Here is an 18685-nt window from a genome sequence, read left to right on the forward strand (position 1 = left end):
ATAAGTATAATTTAAAAATATATATATATATATAATAATTTTTGTTACAGTTAAATTAAATTTTTTTAAAAAAAATAAACTAAATAAGATAAATTTGAATATTGATGCAACAAATTAAATTCATAATTGCTTAGCATATTTTAAGTAATAATAATTATAATAATTTGTAATCAATCTAATTACAAATTATGAAATAATAAAAATAAATAAAAATAAAGAAGAAGAAAGGAAGCATGCAAGAGCGATGTGCAGAGTCAACCAACAATTGAAAGTGAAATTCCCTCTTGGGAGGTGAAATTTCACATTCCATCATTTTGTTAAGAAACGTGATGATTCATTTTCTGTGCCAGTTTCTCTAGTGAAAGTGAATTTTGCCACTTTTCTTGCACACTAACAAACCCTAATAACAAATTTACTACTATACATATAATAAGGAGTGAATTGGATTTTATCATCTTTTTCATTGGTCTATACATTCCTGTCAAAATCATCTACTCTTTTCTCATTGTGTATTATGCCATCAAATCCTCCTAAAATTGTGAAGCCCCTAAACAAATTTAAACTAAAAGCCCCTCGTATAAGTCCTTCTACTACCTCTCACTTTCTATCAACAAATTTCCCTAGAGATTCAATGGCTAGAATTTAGCTGTAGCTGTCAGAGTGGTTCCGTCCACTCTTGTTAGGGTTTGTGGTCTGAGTTAGGTATTTGGCTTTCCGCACCTTAAACAGTTAGTCTTTTCGGGTTGTATTGGCTAGGTATCTGACTCAGAACTCCAAAGTTAAGCAAGTTTGGGCAAGAGTAATTCTAGGATGGGTGACCTCCTAGGAAGTACTATTGCCTATAGATTATAGGTTATAGATCAACCTATGGAATAAAAAAATACAAAAGAAAGAAAAACTTACACGAGAGATAACCTTCTCCTTGAGATATCTAAACCTCCAAATTTTGATGCATAAGGGAGATGATTTTTGGAGCTTGAACTAATGTGATGAAAGAATTTTTTTGAGAGAGAGATGAGAATTATATAAATTTCTAGCTCTTTTCTTTCAAAACTGGGGTTACCACGAATTTCAAGTAGAAATAGCTTTGAATGCACTTGCTAGGAGGAGACTTGAAAAACCCTCCAAGAGTAATTTCGTAATTGGAATGGCTATCCAAAGAGACCCAAAATACTAGTTTTGGCATGGGTTAGAGCAAGAAAAAGGGCAAGTAAGATTTTTATGAAAGATGAAGACAACCATATGTATTGCTCACATCAATGAATAACTTGATAGACTAAGACAAAGGAAGATTGGAACAAGGATTATTAAAACTTATCTCACTTGTATAAACTAATTTGAAAATTTTTATATTATCTTCTTAGCGTTGCATGAAAATTTTGATCAGTTGTAGACCTTAAACCCTAGAATCCCTACTCTGATACTATGTCAGATTCTACGACTTAATCCAATGTGGAGGTTAGTGGTAAGAGGAGAAGAGAGAAGGAGAAAAAGAAGAAGAGAGGCGAAAAGGGAAAGAGGAAAAAGTGGATAAGTAAAGAAGGAAGGAGAGAGAGAGAGAGAGAGAGTTTTCCCCCTTAGGTTTTCATATTAGGGTTAGCTTCTCTCATATTAATTTATATTAATAAATTTAATAAATTTACAAGAGTGCTCTTTTGCCATTTAAGGAGAAAAATAACATAACATAGACTTTATGACCAAATTACATTACATTCTCTCAACATAGATTCAATGTGGAGGTTGAAATGGTAGCATTAGAGTTGACCGGTAGAGACATTGAATGACTTAGGGGTCTATTATCAGACATTCACATGATGGATAAGCCAATTTCAACTATCTTGATTAATTGTAATAATCAAATGACAATAATGAAAGTAAAAATTATAATTCAAAGTCATCTAGGCATATTAAGCTTTAATATAAAATTTTGAGGAATATCACATCTATTGAAATTATAAGTTTGAGTTATATTAAATCAGTGGAAAACTAAGGTTCAATGAGAAAATTAAGTTGATTTAGTGGCTAATAGGAGCACCAAATTAAAATGTATTTATTTTATGTCCCATCTCTATGAAGTTGGTGGTCAACTGCATTAGATAGGAAGTTAGTGCAAATACCTTAATGGTATCGAGGCAATTATAATGGGGTATAGAGTTGCAGTAAACCCTTGGAGCCGCATTTTAACAAAGAATTAGCACTTGTTACCTAAAAGGCACTCATAAGACAAGTTCATTCACTTAGGGCCAGTGTGGGTGGTGAAATACCAACTAGATGAAGGTTCAAATTTGAAAGAGAGTTGGTCATTGAAAACTATAGTGTACAGATTGATCATACATAAGTTTGATTTTTTTTTGTTTTTTCAAATCAATTCTGTTAATTTTTTTTTAAAAAAAATGGTAGAGAAGATTAAGAGTTTTTTTTCAATTTAGCACAGCACCTTGTAGAAGATGAGCTAAAAAGCAGGATTTGGTGTTGGGTAAAGCTTGAGAGCCAAATTCGGCAAGATTTAGAGGGCTTCTTTTCTGATTCTGCTGTACAAGATGTAGATCGAGAAAGAACGACATCAGTTCCAGTTCCGTTCTTGGGTCTGTCAAGGAGGCTCTCGGAAGACAGAAATCTGGTCGAAACACTGTTGAAAATTGATATAAGAGGAGGAAGAAGAAGAAGACGAGTTCAGATGAGTCAATTACATTTTTACAGTTACATCCTTCCGTAACTCACACCGCTTGTTAATCTTTTGTCTCTTGCCCCTTTTCATCTTGCCTCTGAAAACCCAGAAAAGTAATTCTCAATCTGTAATTGAGTTCAGATTTGCTGAAACGTATTCTAGACAGTTATACTGGGTTGTAAATTAAAATGCCAAAGAAAAAGCCATTCCAGCATGTGGCGTCGAGGAGCCCTTGACACAGACCCTTTATGCAGGCCAGTGCTCCAGGCTTCAGAGAGCAACAGATCTGTTTAAAGTGGAAGAGAAAAAAATGAATGGAGCAGGGTTCTTCTGCTCAAATGGTTTTTCAAACTATTTGAAGTGGAGATGGGTTGTGCAGGTGATGTGGGTCTCGCCCAAGGCAATGACACCGCTGCTGAAAACGCATCGAAAATGACACGGCCGACATATCCCTGTTTCTGTGAATCAGCATTTCCGCCGAGCCAATGTCAATTCCCCTATAAATTGACGAAACCACAGAAAACCTTTTGGCTGTTCTGAAAATCTTTCGTCGTTTTCTCCAACATTCCCCTAAAAATGCCTACGACGCTTTCAGAATTACAACCACCCAAATTACGATATACTTCGGCATTAATCTCTTTCTTTTTCTGAAAAGGGCAAAATCATAATATCTTCCCTGCGCTCGACAGTGGCCATCTCAGTCCTATCGTCGCAGCTCCCAAAATAATGCCAGACTCCAGAATTCAGACAGAAAAAGCAGCCATTGGGGAAGAAATAAGTTACAGTAAGTAAACAAGCGTGTTTACCGAAAGAAGAATAGCAAGAGAAGAGAAGACCAAAAGCAAAATAATAGACAATTAACAATCGTTTACATGAGGTTAATCGGGTGAATCAAGATGAATTTCAGTAAACTTTCTTAGAAAATAAATTTCGGAAATTAAATAGTGAACCATTCCCTCCGTTACCGTTTCCGTCACCGCCGGTGTTCAATTTCCCGGCGCCTTGCCCAGTCGCCGTACCGTCATTGTCGCTGCTGCAGCTCAGATTGTGCCGGTACCCTATACATAGCGGAACGTTCAAATTCAAAACCCTTATTTTGCTGTTGTTGACGCCGTTGTTACGACCGCTACCGTCGGTCGCTCGTCTCGAACTCCGGACCTCAGATTCCGAGGCGGGCTTTCCCCCATTCCCACTGCGGCGGACCTGCCAAACAGGACTGCTCCGGCCAAGGTGGACGCCGCCTGCAAGCGCCATCCTCCCAGGACTGGCCGGCCATCTTTTAGACTTGGACTCTCCCCCGGAGTTGCTCCGCGAGCAGGGTGCACTGCTTGTCTTCCGCGGCGGTCCCGGCCCAGCCTTCGGCCGCGCCGCCCCGGTACCCGCAGACCGGCTCCGCGCGAACGGCCATATGTTGATATTCAAGTCGGCGGCGCCCAAGCTCCCAGTACCGCCTCCGCCGGCGCTATACTTCTTCTCTTTCTTCTTTCTCCCCTTCTCCTTCGCCTCCACATCTTCCACCTTCTTCTCCCCTATCTTAAAAATATCCTTCCAACGCATCGAAGTCGACGCCACAGGCTCCGCAATCGCCGCTGCCAAAATCGGCGGAGGCACAGCTGAGGCCAGCGGCTCAGGCTCCCTCTCAGTAGCCGTCTCCACTTTATCCTCCGCTCTCAGCTGCGTCTCACGCAAGAGATGCAACGGAAGAAGCACCCCGTCGGAGAACAGCTCGTCTGCAGACGACAGAACTGGCTCCGGCGCGCAAACATTCCGCACCTTCCAGAACTCGAACTCCGGCGAGGAAGAATCGCTGCTCTTACGAGGAGACGAGGATTGGGGGAGAGTCTCTGTACTAAGAATCCTCCCGCCGCCCGGTTCAACTCCGGGACTCGCCATATGGAACAGAGTCCGAAAGGCGTCGGAAGAGTGAGCAAAGGTCCGGCGCTCGGTGTGAAGAGCACATGGAGGGAGCGCAGGGGTGGAGCCAGCAGGCATTAAAGAAAGAAGAGAGAGAGCAATAAAGCTGGAACTGGGAAGTGAGGGAGATGATGATGGATTGTTGGTGGTGGCTATAACTACCGTGTCTTTATCTTCTTGTGTCTGGAGCACAGCGGCGGAGGAGTCCTTGGATGTAAATTACTCTTTTGCGGAATGGGTAATTGTGTAATTACGCAAAGTAGGAACGAGAGACGGGAATGAGAAAGTGATGTCATGTCAGGGAAGATAATTGGTGCTAACATTCATGGCAGCGTTCTAAAGGCCGTGCCACGTGGCGTTCAGACAGCCATTCCAGTGACCATGCCGATTATTTCACGAGTTGGATCTCCACTCGCGTGTGAGCCACTGCCGTGGGATGAGCTGAAAGAGGTCCGCCCAGGTTGGCAGCACGTGCGACTTTTTGGGCAGGTGAAACCTTGGGTCCCTCGTGTTTGTGACATGGTCCCACAAGTTCGTCAACGATCATCGTATTTTCCACTCCGTAGTCCGTAGATATTTGCAACGTTAAAATCCATCCTCCAGCAAACTCGGGTTAAGATGAATTTAGGAGAAAAGCTCAGATCCGAGAGAAGATGGAGTAGGGAGCAAGCAGGAAACTTCGGAGCCAAAATCAAAGAGAATTGGAGAGAAGGCAGGAGATCAGGGATGAAAACGATGAGTTCAACTAATGAGACTTCATCTGATCAAAATCGACAAAGAAAAATCACAAGAAATCAGCATCTTCGGCTTTTCCTACTTAGGGCTGCAGAGATTGGCACTGAAAATTGATGATGAAGATCAGGGATGGAGTTCTCATTGTTAGACGGTTCGGTTTCTTTAACAGTAAGTGACCCGTCATTGCCGGTTGGTGTTTTCCGTTGATGCTGGTCGCCGGTTACAACCTTACGGTTTCCCATCGATTTGGTGGTCTCCCTTGATGGAGAGGAAAAGGGTTTGGTCTAGTAAAGGTATGTATGAATGTTGCCATCGACGAACCTCTATGATAGACGAGACATTTTGCTCGCCGGAGATGATAGCCGGGAAGCTTTGTTCGTCGGAAGTTGACGCCATGTTAGGAGGTATGCTGTTGGTTTATGAATTACATATATGCTTTCAAAATTCATTAAAGTAATTCTACATGTGTTTATGTTATAGACATAAAGATTGATAGAGACAGATGCCAAGGGACATTAGGATTGTCTCAAGAAGCCTATATCGAAAAAAATTTAGAGAGATATCGTATGAATACTTGCTCAATAGTGTTGCATATATTGTGAAAGGTGACAAATTAAGTTTGGAACAAGGTCCACGAAATAATTTAGAGAGTGAACAAATGAAAAATATTTCATATGCTTCCGCAGTTGAGAGTTTAATGTATGCTCAGGTTTGCACAAGACCTGACATAATATGTGCAATGGGAATGTTGGGCAGATATCAAAGTAATCTTGGTTTGGACCATAGGAAAGCTGCAAAGAAAGTCATGCGATACCTTCAGGGGACTAAAGACTACAAGCTTACGTATAGACGATCTGATCATCTGGAAGTGATTGGATATTCATATTCTGATTTTACTGGTTGCCTTGATTCGAGAAAGTCGACATCGGGATACATCTTCTTATTAGCTAGAGGGGTCATTTCTTGGAGAAGTGTAAAGATGGCTACTTCTACCGCAAAAGCAGAGTTTGTAGCATATTTTAAAGCGTCATCACAGGCTATATGGTTGAGGAGTTATATTTCAGGGCTTAAAATTGTTGACACCATTTCTAAGCCATTAAAGGATTTATTGCGACAATTCCGTAACAATGTTTTTGGCCAAGAATAATAAGAGCGGAAGTCGTAGTAAACATATTGACATAAAGTTTTTAGCTATTCGAGAACATGTAAAAACAAACAAGGTGGTTGTGGAACACATCAGTACTGGATTAATGATCAATGATCCGTTCACAAAAGGTCTACCACCTGCTGTTTATAAGGGACATGTTGAACATATGGGACTCAGTTCTATTAAGTCATTTCTATAATTGAGATTCCCTTTATGTTTGTATCGCAATTTTGTCAATAAATAAAAAACTCCATTAAGTTCATTTGTGTCTTCTCTTATTTGGTTGTATACATAAAGTTTAGAGAATGACAATATAAGACGATCCCGAATGAACATTATACAAGTTCATTCATAAAGCAATGTGTAATATAAGGTTCTCATTCAAAAGAGACAGTTGCATTGTAATACGTGGAAGGTAATACTTGCTCTAAAGGACTTAATGCCACGATTCATGTAATTTATTCTTCTTTGTTTGAGTATAAGGATATTATATCTATGGAAAACATTATTGAAGATGTATCAATAATCAATGATACATATTAAGTATACGCACGGGTCAAGTGGGAGAATGTTAGACGGTTCGGTTTCTTTAACCGTAAGTGACCCGTCGTCGTCAATTGGTGTTTTCCATTGATGGTGATCAATGGTTACAACCTTATGGTTTCCCATCAGTTTGGTGGTCTCCTTTGATGGAGAGGAGGCTATAAAAAGGGGTCCGGTGTAGTAGAGGTGATGAGGACATCGTGCCTGTACGGAATACTCATGTACCAACTCAAGTTCCAGTTGGTCCAATGACGAAAGGACGAGCTAAAAGATTCAAAGAGATGCTGAATAATTTAGTTCGGAGAGTTATACAACAAGAAGAGAATGTCATCACTACAGAAGGGGAACAAAGGCTGGTTTCACTCATCAAAGTTGATCTAGAGGAAATTCATTGAGGAAGAGCATGTGGTTAGAAGATATCGTGGGACCCACAAGAATACCCACAAGTTGGCAATTAAATCTTGGAAGATCACATGGAACTAACTTAGGTTTGCTATTGACATTAAGATACCTTACATTTCTTTAATTGAATGTAATTAGGGTTTCGAAGTCCTCCACTATAAATAGGGGACTTGGACATGGATTTAAGGCTTTTGGAACATTTATGATATTGGAGAGAGTATTCTTCTAGGGTTCTCGAAGAACTATTTCGAACTTATCAAGGATTTTTCCTTGTGGCGTTCATTTGACTTATCAAACGGATTTCCATCCCCATTTGTGGCGTCTTCATTTTTCCATCCAAACTTGAAAGATCTTGGGGATGAATACCAGATTTGGTATCGGGTTTCGTCACAGATTGACGGGGTTCGTATCAAGAGGTATGCCTGAACGTTGCCATCGACGAGCCTCTGTGATAGACGAGACATTCTGTTCGCCGAAGACGATAGTCGAGAAGCTCTATTAGCCGGAAGTTGACGCCATGTCAGGAGGTACGATTTTGGTTTATGAATTTCATATATGCTTTCGAAATTCATTGAAGTAATTTTACATGTGGTATCAGGGCTTCCCTCTCTGATATAAAGTCATTTCCGTGGAGAGGAACTCTCTGCGTATGCTGCAAGCACCAGTGTTGTGAATCCAACCGTCGTCTCGCTCGTCGTCCGTCGTCGCCATCGGAAGACCGCGATCGAAATCCGACGGGAGTTGTCGTCCGACAGAGGGCGACGGTGGACGATGAGCATCCTTTCCGCGCATGGCTGGAGGTTGAAGACGACCTCCAGCAGGCATTAAAAAAAACTTGAAACTAAGGTATGAAAGTTTCATTTAAATAACGAGTTGACTCGGCTGAATTGACTTGTACTGGTTGTGCAAGATCGGTCTAGATTAAATGAGTCGGACGAGTTGACTTGACTCGGATCTTATCGAGTCGTTTAAGATTCGGCTCGCCGGTTCCAACTTGCTGACCTGACCCACCCGCGAGCTGGCCGAGTCGACTCGAACGACAGAATAAAAAATAAGGGATTCAAACCCGCGCACAAGACACAAGTACAACCCTTGAAACCAATAAGCTATCTGGCTTTATGTGTTATCATTGGATACACATAAAATATAGATTAAAATTGCAGTAATTTGTTTTTATGCAATTTTAATAAATGTGCAAAAAATTTTTTAGGTTTTATGCATACTTTAGTTTTTATGCATATTTTTATATTGACCTAAATATAAGGATTATTAATTGACATTCATTTTAGTCAATTATTTTTTTATGTCATATGTTTTGTTTACATTTGAATAATTAAGTAATTGCCACAACATTCTTAATTATGTAAATGTCTAGTGACATTAAGTTTAGTCACATAAAGTTAATGACATAAAAAATTATGATTAATCATGGAGATATAATAATTTAACCCCACAAGGTAAATGTTATATTTACGTGATTAATCAGGATGGGAAAGAAATATTTTTAAAAAAATTCTAGTTGCCCACATGCCTAGAATATACCTTTACAAACAAATTTCTAGGTCCCATCATAAAGAGATATAAATTGCATTTGTGTTATAATCTAAATCCACAAGAAAGATTATAATGACACGCTGATTTATTTGTTTGGATTATTTATATAGGTAAATATTCAAAATTTGGCTTCATTACATGTTTAGTAAGCTTGTTGTCTATTTTTTGCAGATTTTCAAACTTTATCTATCCCAACCTTTGATTCCTCTATTGTTCCCCTAAATGGAGAAAATTATATTGAGTGGAAGGAAAACTTCTCTTGTTATTAGGGTACATGGATCTTGACTTGGCACTTAAAATAGATGAACCTCCAAAACTCAAGGAATCCAGTACCCAAATTGAGAATACATCATTTGAACTTTGGGAGAGATCCAATCGATTAAACTTGATGTTTATCAAGTCTCATATTGGGAAGAGTATTCATGAAACTGTTCCCGAATGTGCCAAAACCAAAGAATATCTTCAAGCTATTCAGGAACAGTTTGAGAATTTCTATAAGGCATTAGCAAACACCCTGATAACTAGGGGTGGCATCGAGTCAAGTCGAGCCCGAAACTGCTTATGTTCAAGCCGAGCTTGATTTAAATATTTTGAGCCGAGCTTCGAGCCGAGCCTCATCTCGAGCCTAAAATTGTTATCGAGCTCGAGCCGAGACATACATTTAAAACTTTTCAAAAATATATATATTGAATAAAATATATATAAAATTATGCATACATTTTACATAAAATTGGGCATAACTTATATATATAATACATGTATAAGATTGGGCATAACCTCTACTTAAAATTGAGCATAATCTATATATATATAATACTTGTATAAAATTCGGCATGACCTCTACTTAAAATTGGGCATAATCAATATACATAAAATCTGCATAAACACTCCATAAAATTGTCTATACATTCCATAAACACTCCATGAAATTGTTTATATACTCCATAAAATAGTCTAAACACTCCAAACACTGCATAACATTATAAATAAATTCCCTAAAATAATCAAACACAACAAAATTAAAAGAAATATCACTATCAATTTACAATCACCCAAATAAAAACTATAAATCCTTTAAATAAAATTCTATTACTATTTGAGACTTACTAGAAAATTACAAGAAATATTTTAATTTTTTCTTAGGAAAGTTAAATGGACCTCTTATTGCCTTTTCTAAGGAAATAAATAAAAATTAATAACTAATCTAATATATTATTATACTTATCGATAAATTTTTAATCACATAAAATGTCAAACACAAAATTGCTATGAAAATTGCCTCATGCTCAAAGTATTATATCATCAACTGTCAAATACTTATTCAAAAATTTTCTATATGGTTTTCTAACCCATCTTGGCAAGAAAATCTTACTTAAAAAATTATATGATTTTTTAAAAAGAATTTATAATTAGAAAATATTTTTAAAAAAATGAGGGACTAATGGTCCCTATATTTCCACTAAAAATGTATTTTCAACATTTATTGAAAAAACCACTAATAGTCTCTAGAAACGTATTTCTACTAAAATATCTTTTCAATTTCTTTAAGAGCCATGAGGAAGGGACAAAGAGTTTTTTTTTTTCCTTGTTTATAATCTCGCACGTAGGGGTGATTTTGAATAAATTATATATAAAATTATGCATACATTTTTAAAAAATATAATGATAGGGGAGGTTCAGGATTGAATTTCAATAATGGATTAAAATGCACCAATATTAATTTTTTTTACTCCAATTGTTGTCTAGCTTGTTTTGTAATTTTTGAATCTGTTATGGCCTCCTTAGTGCCCCTAGTTGAAAATTTATATTCTAAGAAAAACTAAAAATATTTTTCCTATAATACATATTCTCAAAAAAAGCTTTAAATAAAATTTTATTACTATTAGTGACTTATTAGAAAATTACAAGAAATATTTTAAATTTTTCTTAGGAAAGTTAAATGGACCTTTTATTGCCTTTTCTAAGGAAATAAATAAAAATTAATAATCAATCTAATATATTATTATACTTATCGATAAATTTTTAATTAAATAAAATATCAAACACAAAATTACAATGAAAATTGATTCATGTTAAAAGTATTACAACATCAATTTTTAAATATTTATTCAAAAAAAATTTATACAGTTTTCTACCCCTTCTTGCTACGAAAATTTTACTTATAAGATTATATGATTTTTAATAAAAAATTTCAATTAGAAAAATATTTAAAAAAACATGAGACATTAATAGTTTATAGAAGAAAAAGTTTTTTTTTTTTTTTTACTTTATGATCTCGCACGTGCGAGATCATCTTTGCATGGGGGAGGGGGGAGATTATTTCTCCCCTGAACTTAGGTTTTGGGTTTCCGTAGAGACGACACGGAGGAAAGGGGGTTACAGCACCGGGGAGGACCTATCGTTGGGGATGACGGCTGCGATAGCGAGGAGAGTAAGAAATCGAATGAAGGGCCACAAAAGCGGCCGACGAGCAGTTGGAAATTTGGACGGCTCGCGAGCCGGCTCGATTTGAAGCCACCCTACTCATGACTATCCTTCAAGGACTAAGCTGCTCCTCTTCTTGTGACGCAGAGAAGAATGAAGATTCAATTCCTTTATCTTCCACTTTTGTTGGTTTGGAATTTGGATCACATATACAAAACAACGGGAACAATGGTCCGTTTCTCTTCTGTTTCTCAACGGATAAGAATCCAATGTATTTTTTGCAAATATGCAAAAGAAACAATCAAGAGCTTTTGAATCTTCTTCTAGGTCCTGTTGGTCATGCTACGGTGGATAAGATCATACAAAAATTGTAAGAACTCGATCCTAATTCGATTTACAGCTAAATATATTCCAAACAATAGTTTCTCAACTTTGGGACCAATAATTTTTCATTTGTGGCCAATTAATCAATCGATATTCCATGAGGCTTCTGCAAATTCAATATTTTTTTATTTTTATAATTGATTTCTCTAAATGAGGTATGATACTCTTCTGCATCCCAATAAGGTGAATTAGAGGTATGTTTAGGTATTTTATTTTTTATATTTAATTAACAAAAATAAGATATTTTTTCTAATTTTTAGCTTTTTTAATTAAAAAATAAATAAAACTATCTTAATAAAGTTAAATCTATCTGATTATTTTATTACAAAAAATAATAATTCACTTTCATTGGGTAATTATTTTTTAATTAAAAATTATATAAAACTATCTTAATAAAGTTAAATTTATCTGATTATTTTATTACATAAAAAAATAATTTACTTTCCCTGTGTTTTTTCTGAGATCGCACTAACATTCCCCTTTTTCATTGGGTAAGACAAGAAAAGGCATATAATTGGCCTGCCTTATTCATCCAACGGCCGATGATATGCCACGTCATAGACATAGATCAATAAAATCTCAAACGACACTCACCTTGCAGAAAACCCAACACCTGCTCTGCTCTTCGTATTCCAGAACTCGGATTAGGGTTTTCTCGAACCGAATCGATCATGACGGCCGCAGTGGAGTCGGTACAGTGCTTCGGCCGAAAGAAGACGGCGGTGGCGGTGACGCACTGCAAGCGAGGGAGGGGTCTGATCAAGATCAACGGCTGCCCCATCGAACTCGTCGAGCCGGAAATCCTACGCTACAAGGCTTACGAACCTATCCTTCTTCTGGGACGCCAACGCTTCGCTGGCGTCGACATGCGAATCCGTGTTCGCGGCGGGGGACACACCTCTCAGATCTACGCCATCCGGCAGTCCATCGCCAAGGCGCTGGTTGCCTATTACCAGAAGTACGTCGATGAACAGTCGAAAAAGGAAATTAAGGACATCCTCGTTAGGTACGATAGGACGCTCCTCGTAGCTGATCCTCGCCGGTGCGAGCCCAAGAAGTTCGGCGGTCGTGGTGCGCGCGCTCGCTTCCAGAAGTCCTACCGTTGAGAGAGGCAAGGATGGGGCAAGTTGTTTTCTTCTTTTTGACATGATTTTGGCTCGAGGAAGAAGTATGGACGCTTTAATAGTTTGTTCTAGATTTTGGGCCTCTTAATTTGATAGTTGGACTGCTTAGTTTTTGGGGGAGTATTAGCCCCTTCTGCTGTTTTGGTTTTCTTAAATTTCATGATCAACTTCTACTTCTTTTTGTTTTTCTGAGAGGTCTGCTGGATTTTTGTGTTATTAATGAATTTCTTTGTTAGCACTCACTCTGTTGATCGACCCTTAAAGAGGAAGTACTGGAATGTTCTCTTAACACATTTTGTTGGAAAGTGGTGTTTAGAAATTTTTTACCTAGTGGATTACTGGTGATAGTGGTATGTTGGTCGGAATGCATCAATATTGTCGTTTTCCCCTTGTTCTGACGGGTTTTTCTTTTGCTTCGAGAAAATGCAACTGGATTTGTTGAGGATTTCAACTGTTCTGGCATCTGCTGGTAACAGATGACTGGTCATTGTTGGAAAATGTTGATCCATAAGAATCAATTATGGAGATCTCCTGTTTTATTTCGTCTCTATTAACCGCAAAAAAAGATCATCTACAATGCATCTGTATCATGCTGCTGTGCCTTACAGAAGCCAATCTGTTATTTTATTTCAAATAAAAAATCTGCTGAATCTTATGATTCATGGTATGTGCTATTTCATGTAGATGTTGGTTGGTTAAGTACGTGACTTATTAAATTATTACCGTTGTTAGAACTTCTACCAGCTAGAACATTGGCCGAAAGCTAAAACTTCAAAAAGGGACTAGGTGGTCTGATTGATTGGGCGTGAGGTGGGATGGAAGTTAGGATTGGGCGTGGCCAAAGGATATGAGGGAGGATTGGTTGGCAGGCTGGGATGGAAAATTTGGGTTGTTCAAGGCCAAGGCTAGGTTGTGTACCTTCTTCACTAAGGCTTGTAGGAGGAGCACTGAGACTATAGATTCTTCATCTCAATGATCAGAGTTGCCATTGTGGTCTAAGGCTCTTTGAGCCTAGTGTTAATCTCAGCCATCCATGGTGTAGAAGTTTGCTCCGGACCAGTTGCAAGACCAACACCTTCCTCTTTATCCATGCTTCGAGTCATTGCCACCTCCATTACTGGAATTAAGCTTGAATCAACATGCTCTAGTACCAATTGATTAAAAAATAAAGATCTCAGGCAGAAAACAAGGGCTAGAATGAATTTAAGGCATGAGTGGAGAAAGGAGGGTGAGAGAATGGCTTGAGAGAATTTGGGTTTTAGCTAATTCTAACAACTAAGTTACAAGTTTCTTCTTTGCCCCTTGGCTCTCTTTTGACTCTTGAACACCCACTGTCTAGGAACTATGTTCCTCCTCTTTCGTGACCTTTGAGATACATTACAATCTATGTTGGCAGGACTTTTCTTACCACAGTAAAATCATTCAATTACATCTGAATTTGTGAAGTTTTCCTAGAGCTTCTAGAAAGATCTTCCTTTTTATTAGGCTCCTCTTTATCTTTACCTTTTTCTTCCTTGTCAGGCACCTTCTTGACTTGTTGGCCGGCTAAGGTGCTACGTTTGTTGTTTGGAGTGCAGCATATGCCAAAGACTTCAACTATGTTAGGTTTAACAAATTGGTCTCTTAAGTTTCGTGGACTAACATTTTTATTGTTGCTAGACCTTTATTTTGTGCAACTCTTTGGGATTAGATAAATGTATCCAACCTATCATGACTTACAGAGAATTTATCTAAATCAGACTTTAAACAATCTCTTTCTCTTTCTAAGGATGTATACTTGGCCTTTTAAAGCCTAATGGTCATCAATGCACGAACATGCATTATGTAATTTTTCATTACGTAGTTCTTCCTTCTCATTGATTAGTTTGACTAGCTTGTCATTCTTATCACTTAGCGAGTCTAGCTGAGCAACTACATCATTGTGAATAGCATTTATCTTTTTCAAGTTTTTCTGCATTGTATACTTTAGTCGATTTCCTATTATTGACTAGTAAATATTCACATATTTGAATAAGCTTTTCATCATTTTTCTATTCTACATTCATCATTTTCTATTTCAGAGCATACCTCTTCGTCTAATGCCATGAGGGCCAAGTTGGCAATTTCTTCCTCTTCGGCTTCATTATTTGAACTGGAGAGTGCTTCATGACTTTTTTCTTGTACAATTTTGCTTCTTCTTCATTGGGTAGTCAGCAATGAAGTGATTTTTGTTTCCTAATTTGAAGTATCTGCTTTATATTTTTGATTTGTTTGTCCTTCTTTCTACCCTTTGCTTTACATAAACTTAGACAATCTTTTGAATTTCTTAATCTTAACAAACATAGCTATTTCATCATCCAAATCAGTTTCATGCTCAAAGTCATCAGTTTTATTAACTAAAAGTCAATCTTCTTTTTTCAAATTTCTTTAAGGTCATTTTATAAGTAATAAGATTATCCATAAGCTCCTTTATTCCCCTTGTTTCATTGTCAGCTAGTCCCCTTAGCATCCATTTCTGAGAATTTTGTCGACTTTTTTATTTGGGGAAGGTAGTAGTGTCAAACAAAGTCAATTTACTTAGGATGTTTTAAATCTTTGTCTCGCTTGTTTTCATTCTAAGATTTAAAAACTTTACTCGAACTCATCCAGTATATCAGAATTTTTTGTGGTTCACAATTACTAGTTCAGATTGCTACTGTGAAAAGCTAAACGAAATCTAAAGCTTAGGACCAAGAGGTTCAAGTTCAGTATTTGCTCAGACACTTTTGGATTTATAGTGGACAACTCTAGGTAGACCCAAAAGATTTTTTATTTTTTTTTAATACTATAAACTACAAGTAAATTTTGTCTGATTGACTTATGAGCAAGGTTTAGCTGCTTGAAGATATTCTTGTGTAGGAGACTTCAATCTAAGATTTAAAAAAATCTAGACTCTAGAAATAAAATTAAAGACCTACAACCAAAAGTCTGGGTAGTGATGTTTTTTGGGCATTAGGGTTGATAGAAACGTCCACTTGGCCGTTTTATATCAAGGCCTGATTTTGACTTGACCGGTTTGTTGTTGTCCTGAGCCCCTTGATAGACAAAGGTGGACCACATTTTGACTTTTTTTTTTTTTTTTTGTTTTTTCTAGCAAGTGGGTCTACTAAACCTTCATGGACAAATACCATCGAATGATAGCTACATAGAGTAGATGATAAGAACTTGAGATGTAGTTATATCAAGGCAGGGGGGTTTCAAGTTTGCAAGGAAAATTGCAAAAAACTAAAGGCTTTATGTTGTTTTTCTTGAAAACCAATGTTAGATGAGTACGGTTGGGCTAACTTTGATATGTGTAACAAAAATATGAGTAATTAGATAGGTTGGAGCAAAAATGAGTAATTAGATAAACCTTTAAAGGAACATATTGATTTCAGAAAGTCAAGACTTTCCAAGAACACCGACCATACTTTCATTCGCCATGGTAAGGACAAAAAAAACACACAGAGCATAACTCAAACCGGCGAACTCGGTAGACATGCATGAGTTTCCTTGACTGAATTTGTTGCATGACCAAACAAATTGCATAAGACAAACACCCTTGTAGGTAGCAAGGAATAATTAAAGGCTAAAATAAAGGGAAATTAAAGGAATATGGTACATAAACATATTTTCTACTTCTTCAAATACTCCTTCAAGTTGGTGCATAAACATCAAATATACCTAGTTTGGAGCAAGAACTGCGAAAGGGTAACGATGTCAATATGTTGGCTCTTGAATGGTATATATTGCATAATGATGCTTGCTTGCAAATGATCTCAAATTGTTTTTATGTGCTCACAGAAATCTGAGTTTTTCACAAATCTGAAGGAAACTCGAGTTCAGCCAACAAATATTTGAGCCATAACATCTTTTTGATTACATGATCCATGGCAAGATATATTCATCCTCTACACTTACTCTTGCAACGACACTTTTTTTCTTGCTTCTCGAATAAACAAGGCTGCCAACCACTAGAGTACGATAACCCCAAGTTGATTTTCAATCATTCGGAGAACTTGCCCAATTTACATCTATAAAACTTTCAATGTTAATATGATTGTGACATTTTTATAAAAATCTCAATCTCTAGTTTTTCATTAGATATTGAAGGATTTTCCTTGTTGAAAGATATAATTAGGTGTACTTATTCTCCTGGAAAAAATATTTTTTCTTTAGATATTATAAAGAAGAGGGGTAAAAAACCTAACGTTCTTACTCTTTTTCTCCTCCAAATTTCAAAGCAGAGTATAAAAATTCCCTTTTTTCTTTTACCTGTTTATTTACAACCCAAGGAAGAATGCTAACTCGTTCATCATGCTTATTGGAAACTCACTTTAACAGCCAGGAAAAGTGTCACCTCGGCCGGTCTTGGAGAAGAAGAGGACTAGATGATTCCTCCCTCTCAACAACTTAGTGGTTGGAAAAAGTAAGACGCAGGCGACGAGAAAGGTGGGGACTATAGCAATGCACTCCTCCCTCTCTGCAACTTTCAGCATGATCAAAGAATCTTCTGCCGCTTACAAGAAAAGAAAAAGAAGGTTGGTAGAGATCATGACAGCCAGTCCGTTCTTGGTGACTGACCGACTCTTTCGTTTTTTCCATTCTTCTGCACCCAACTCAGAGCAGATCGCTCAGAGTTTCCGTTTTAATAAGTCGGAATCAAACTGTGACTTACTGCTCCAAATAAGAAATGGAAACGAGAAACTGAAATATGGCTTTGAAGCTGTCTGCCTCAGCCACCAACCTCTCGACAACTACGTTTCATGGGTCAAATGGATTAGGCGAGAATGAATCGTGGTGCTCCATGGCTTTAAAAAAATCTCAGATATTTTACTAACTACCATATCTTCCTCCAAATCACATATCAAAGAAATTTGATGAGGAAAAGTCTTATGACTCTTCATTTCTAATAGAAAATGTTTTGCTCTCATGGTTAGAAAACATTAGCTTCCTCCTTGACATTAGTTAAAAGTTCTCATCATCCAAATCAAACAAAGACTAAAGATAAAAAGTGAAAGAAGATGGGATTTGTAGGAAGACTTTAAAAAATAAATTATGTATGTTTAATTTTCTTAAAGACATTATGATCGTGTTACCTCAATTGTTATATTAAATTTTACTTGCAAGACTAGCTACGTCAAAATGATAGATTAATCAGTCATATTTGAAAATACAACATCTAATAAGGCTTAATCGTAAGTTGTAAGAGATAGGGGTAGCATTGAGTCAACTTGGGGGGGAGAGAGAAGAGGAGTCGTCGTTGAGGGAGGCCGTAGAGAGGGAGACCGGAGAGGGATAATAGAGACGAGAGAGGGAGCAGAGAGTTCAGGGTTCAGGGAGACGACAACAGAAATGAGCGAGAGGGTGTGCAGCAGAGAGATTCTCAAAAATCGGGTAGAAAACACTTTCCGCTGTTTACTCTTGGGACATGATCTCTTGAGTCATGGATGATCATGTACATGATATGATTTACATGGATGACTGGGTCAGGTTTTTTGAAGTTCAAGTTTGGGGATTTGGTAGGTGGAAGACAGTAACACTTCATTTATATTGCATCTCTCTACGTATATCCATCGTACATTGGTAACGAAGCTTAGGTGCGGCAGGTGAAAATGCTTTAGGTTTGGTGAGGATCTGGTGGTCGCATCACTGATTGGCACCGAGGAAGCTTAGGCCTCTCTTGCTTGTGGGCTCCATGTTCAAGCCACCCAGGAAGCTCACCAACCCCACCGCGCCTCCCCTCCCATAAATACCCACGACCCCCACTCTTCCCTCTACCGGTGAAGTAAA

General features: G+C 37.6%; 3 protein-coding genes across 3 annotated transcripts; 2 read left to right on the forward strand and 1 right to left on the reverse strand.

The window, feature by feature from the left end:
• Positions 1 to 3571: 3571 nt before the first annotated feature.
• On the reverse strand, positions 3572 to 4660 carry LOC137951203 (uncharacterized). The gene has a single exon (XM_068797789.1). It carries the CDS (start codon positions 4658 to 4660, stop codon positions 3572 to 3574), a length of 1089 nt encoding a protein of 362 aa, XP_068653890.1.
• A 982-nt stretch (positions 4661 to 5642) lies between these two features.
• On the forward strand, positions 5643 to 6464 carry LOC137951204 (secreted RxLR effector protein 161-like). Its single transcript, XM_068797790.1, has 2 exons — positions 5643 to 5721; positions 5923 to 6464. Exons 1-2 carry the CDS (start codon positions 5643 to 5645, stop codon positions 6462 to 6464), a joined length of 621 nt encoding a protein of 206 aa, XP_068653891.1.
• Positions 6465 to 12368: 5904 nt separating this feature from the next.
• LOC137951961 (small ribosomal subunit protein uS9-like) lies at positions 12369 to 13137 on the forward strand. Its single transcript, XM_068798963.1, has one exon. The coding sequence runs from the start codon at positions 12443 to 12445 to the stop codon at positions 12875 to 12877; it is 435 nt and encodes a 144-aa protein (XP_068655064.1). The 5' UTR covers positions 12369 to 12442; the 3' UTR covers positions 12878 to 13137.
• The last annotated feature ends 5548 nt before the right edge of the window (positions 13138 to 18685 follow it).

This window comes from Aristolochia californica, unplaced genomic scaffold, assembly GCF_029961685.1.
Source record: "Aristolochia californica isolate CCGP_79_NKW_82.1479 unplaced genomic scaffold, dmAriCali1.0.hap1 SCAF_15, whole genome shotgun sequence".
NCBI classification, from domain to species: Eukaryota; Viridiplantae; Streptophyta; class Magnoliopsida; order Piperales; family Aristolochiaceae; genus Aristolochia; species Aristolochia californica.

Bases quoted from the DNA above. Each gene is read 5' to 3' on its own strand.
- LOC137951203 (XM_068797789.1), bottom strand. From the start codon at position 4,660: ATGCCTGCTGGCTCCACCCCTGCGCTCCCTCCATGTGCTCTTCACACC.
- LOC137951204 (XM_068797790.1), top strand. From the start codon at position 5,643: ATGATAGACGAGACATTTTGCTCGCCGGAGATGATAGCCGGGAAGCTT. The intron at 5,722-5,922 runs GTATGCTGTTGG...ATATTGTGAAAG, and splicing joins AGTTGACGCCATGTTAGGAG to GTGACAAATTAAGTTTGGAA.
- LOC137951961 (XM_068798963.1), top strand. From the start codon at position 12,443: ATGACGGCCGCAGTGGAGTCGGTACAGTGCTTCGGCCGAAAGAAGACG.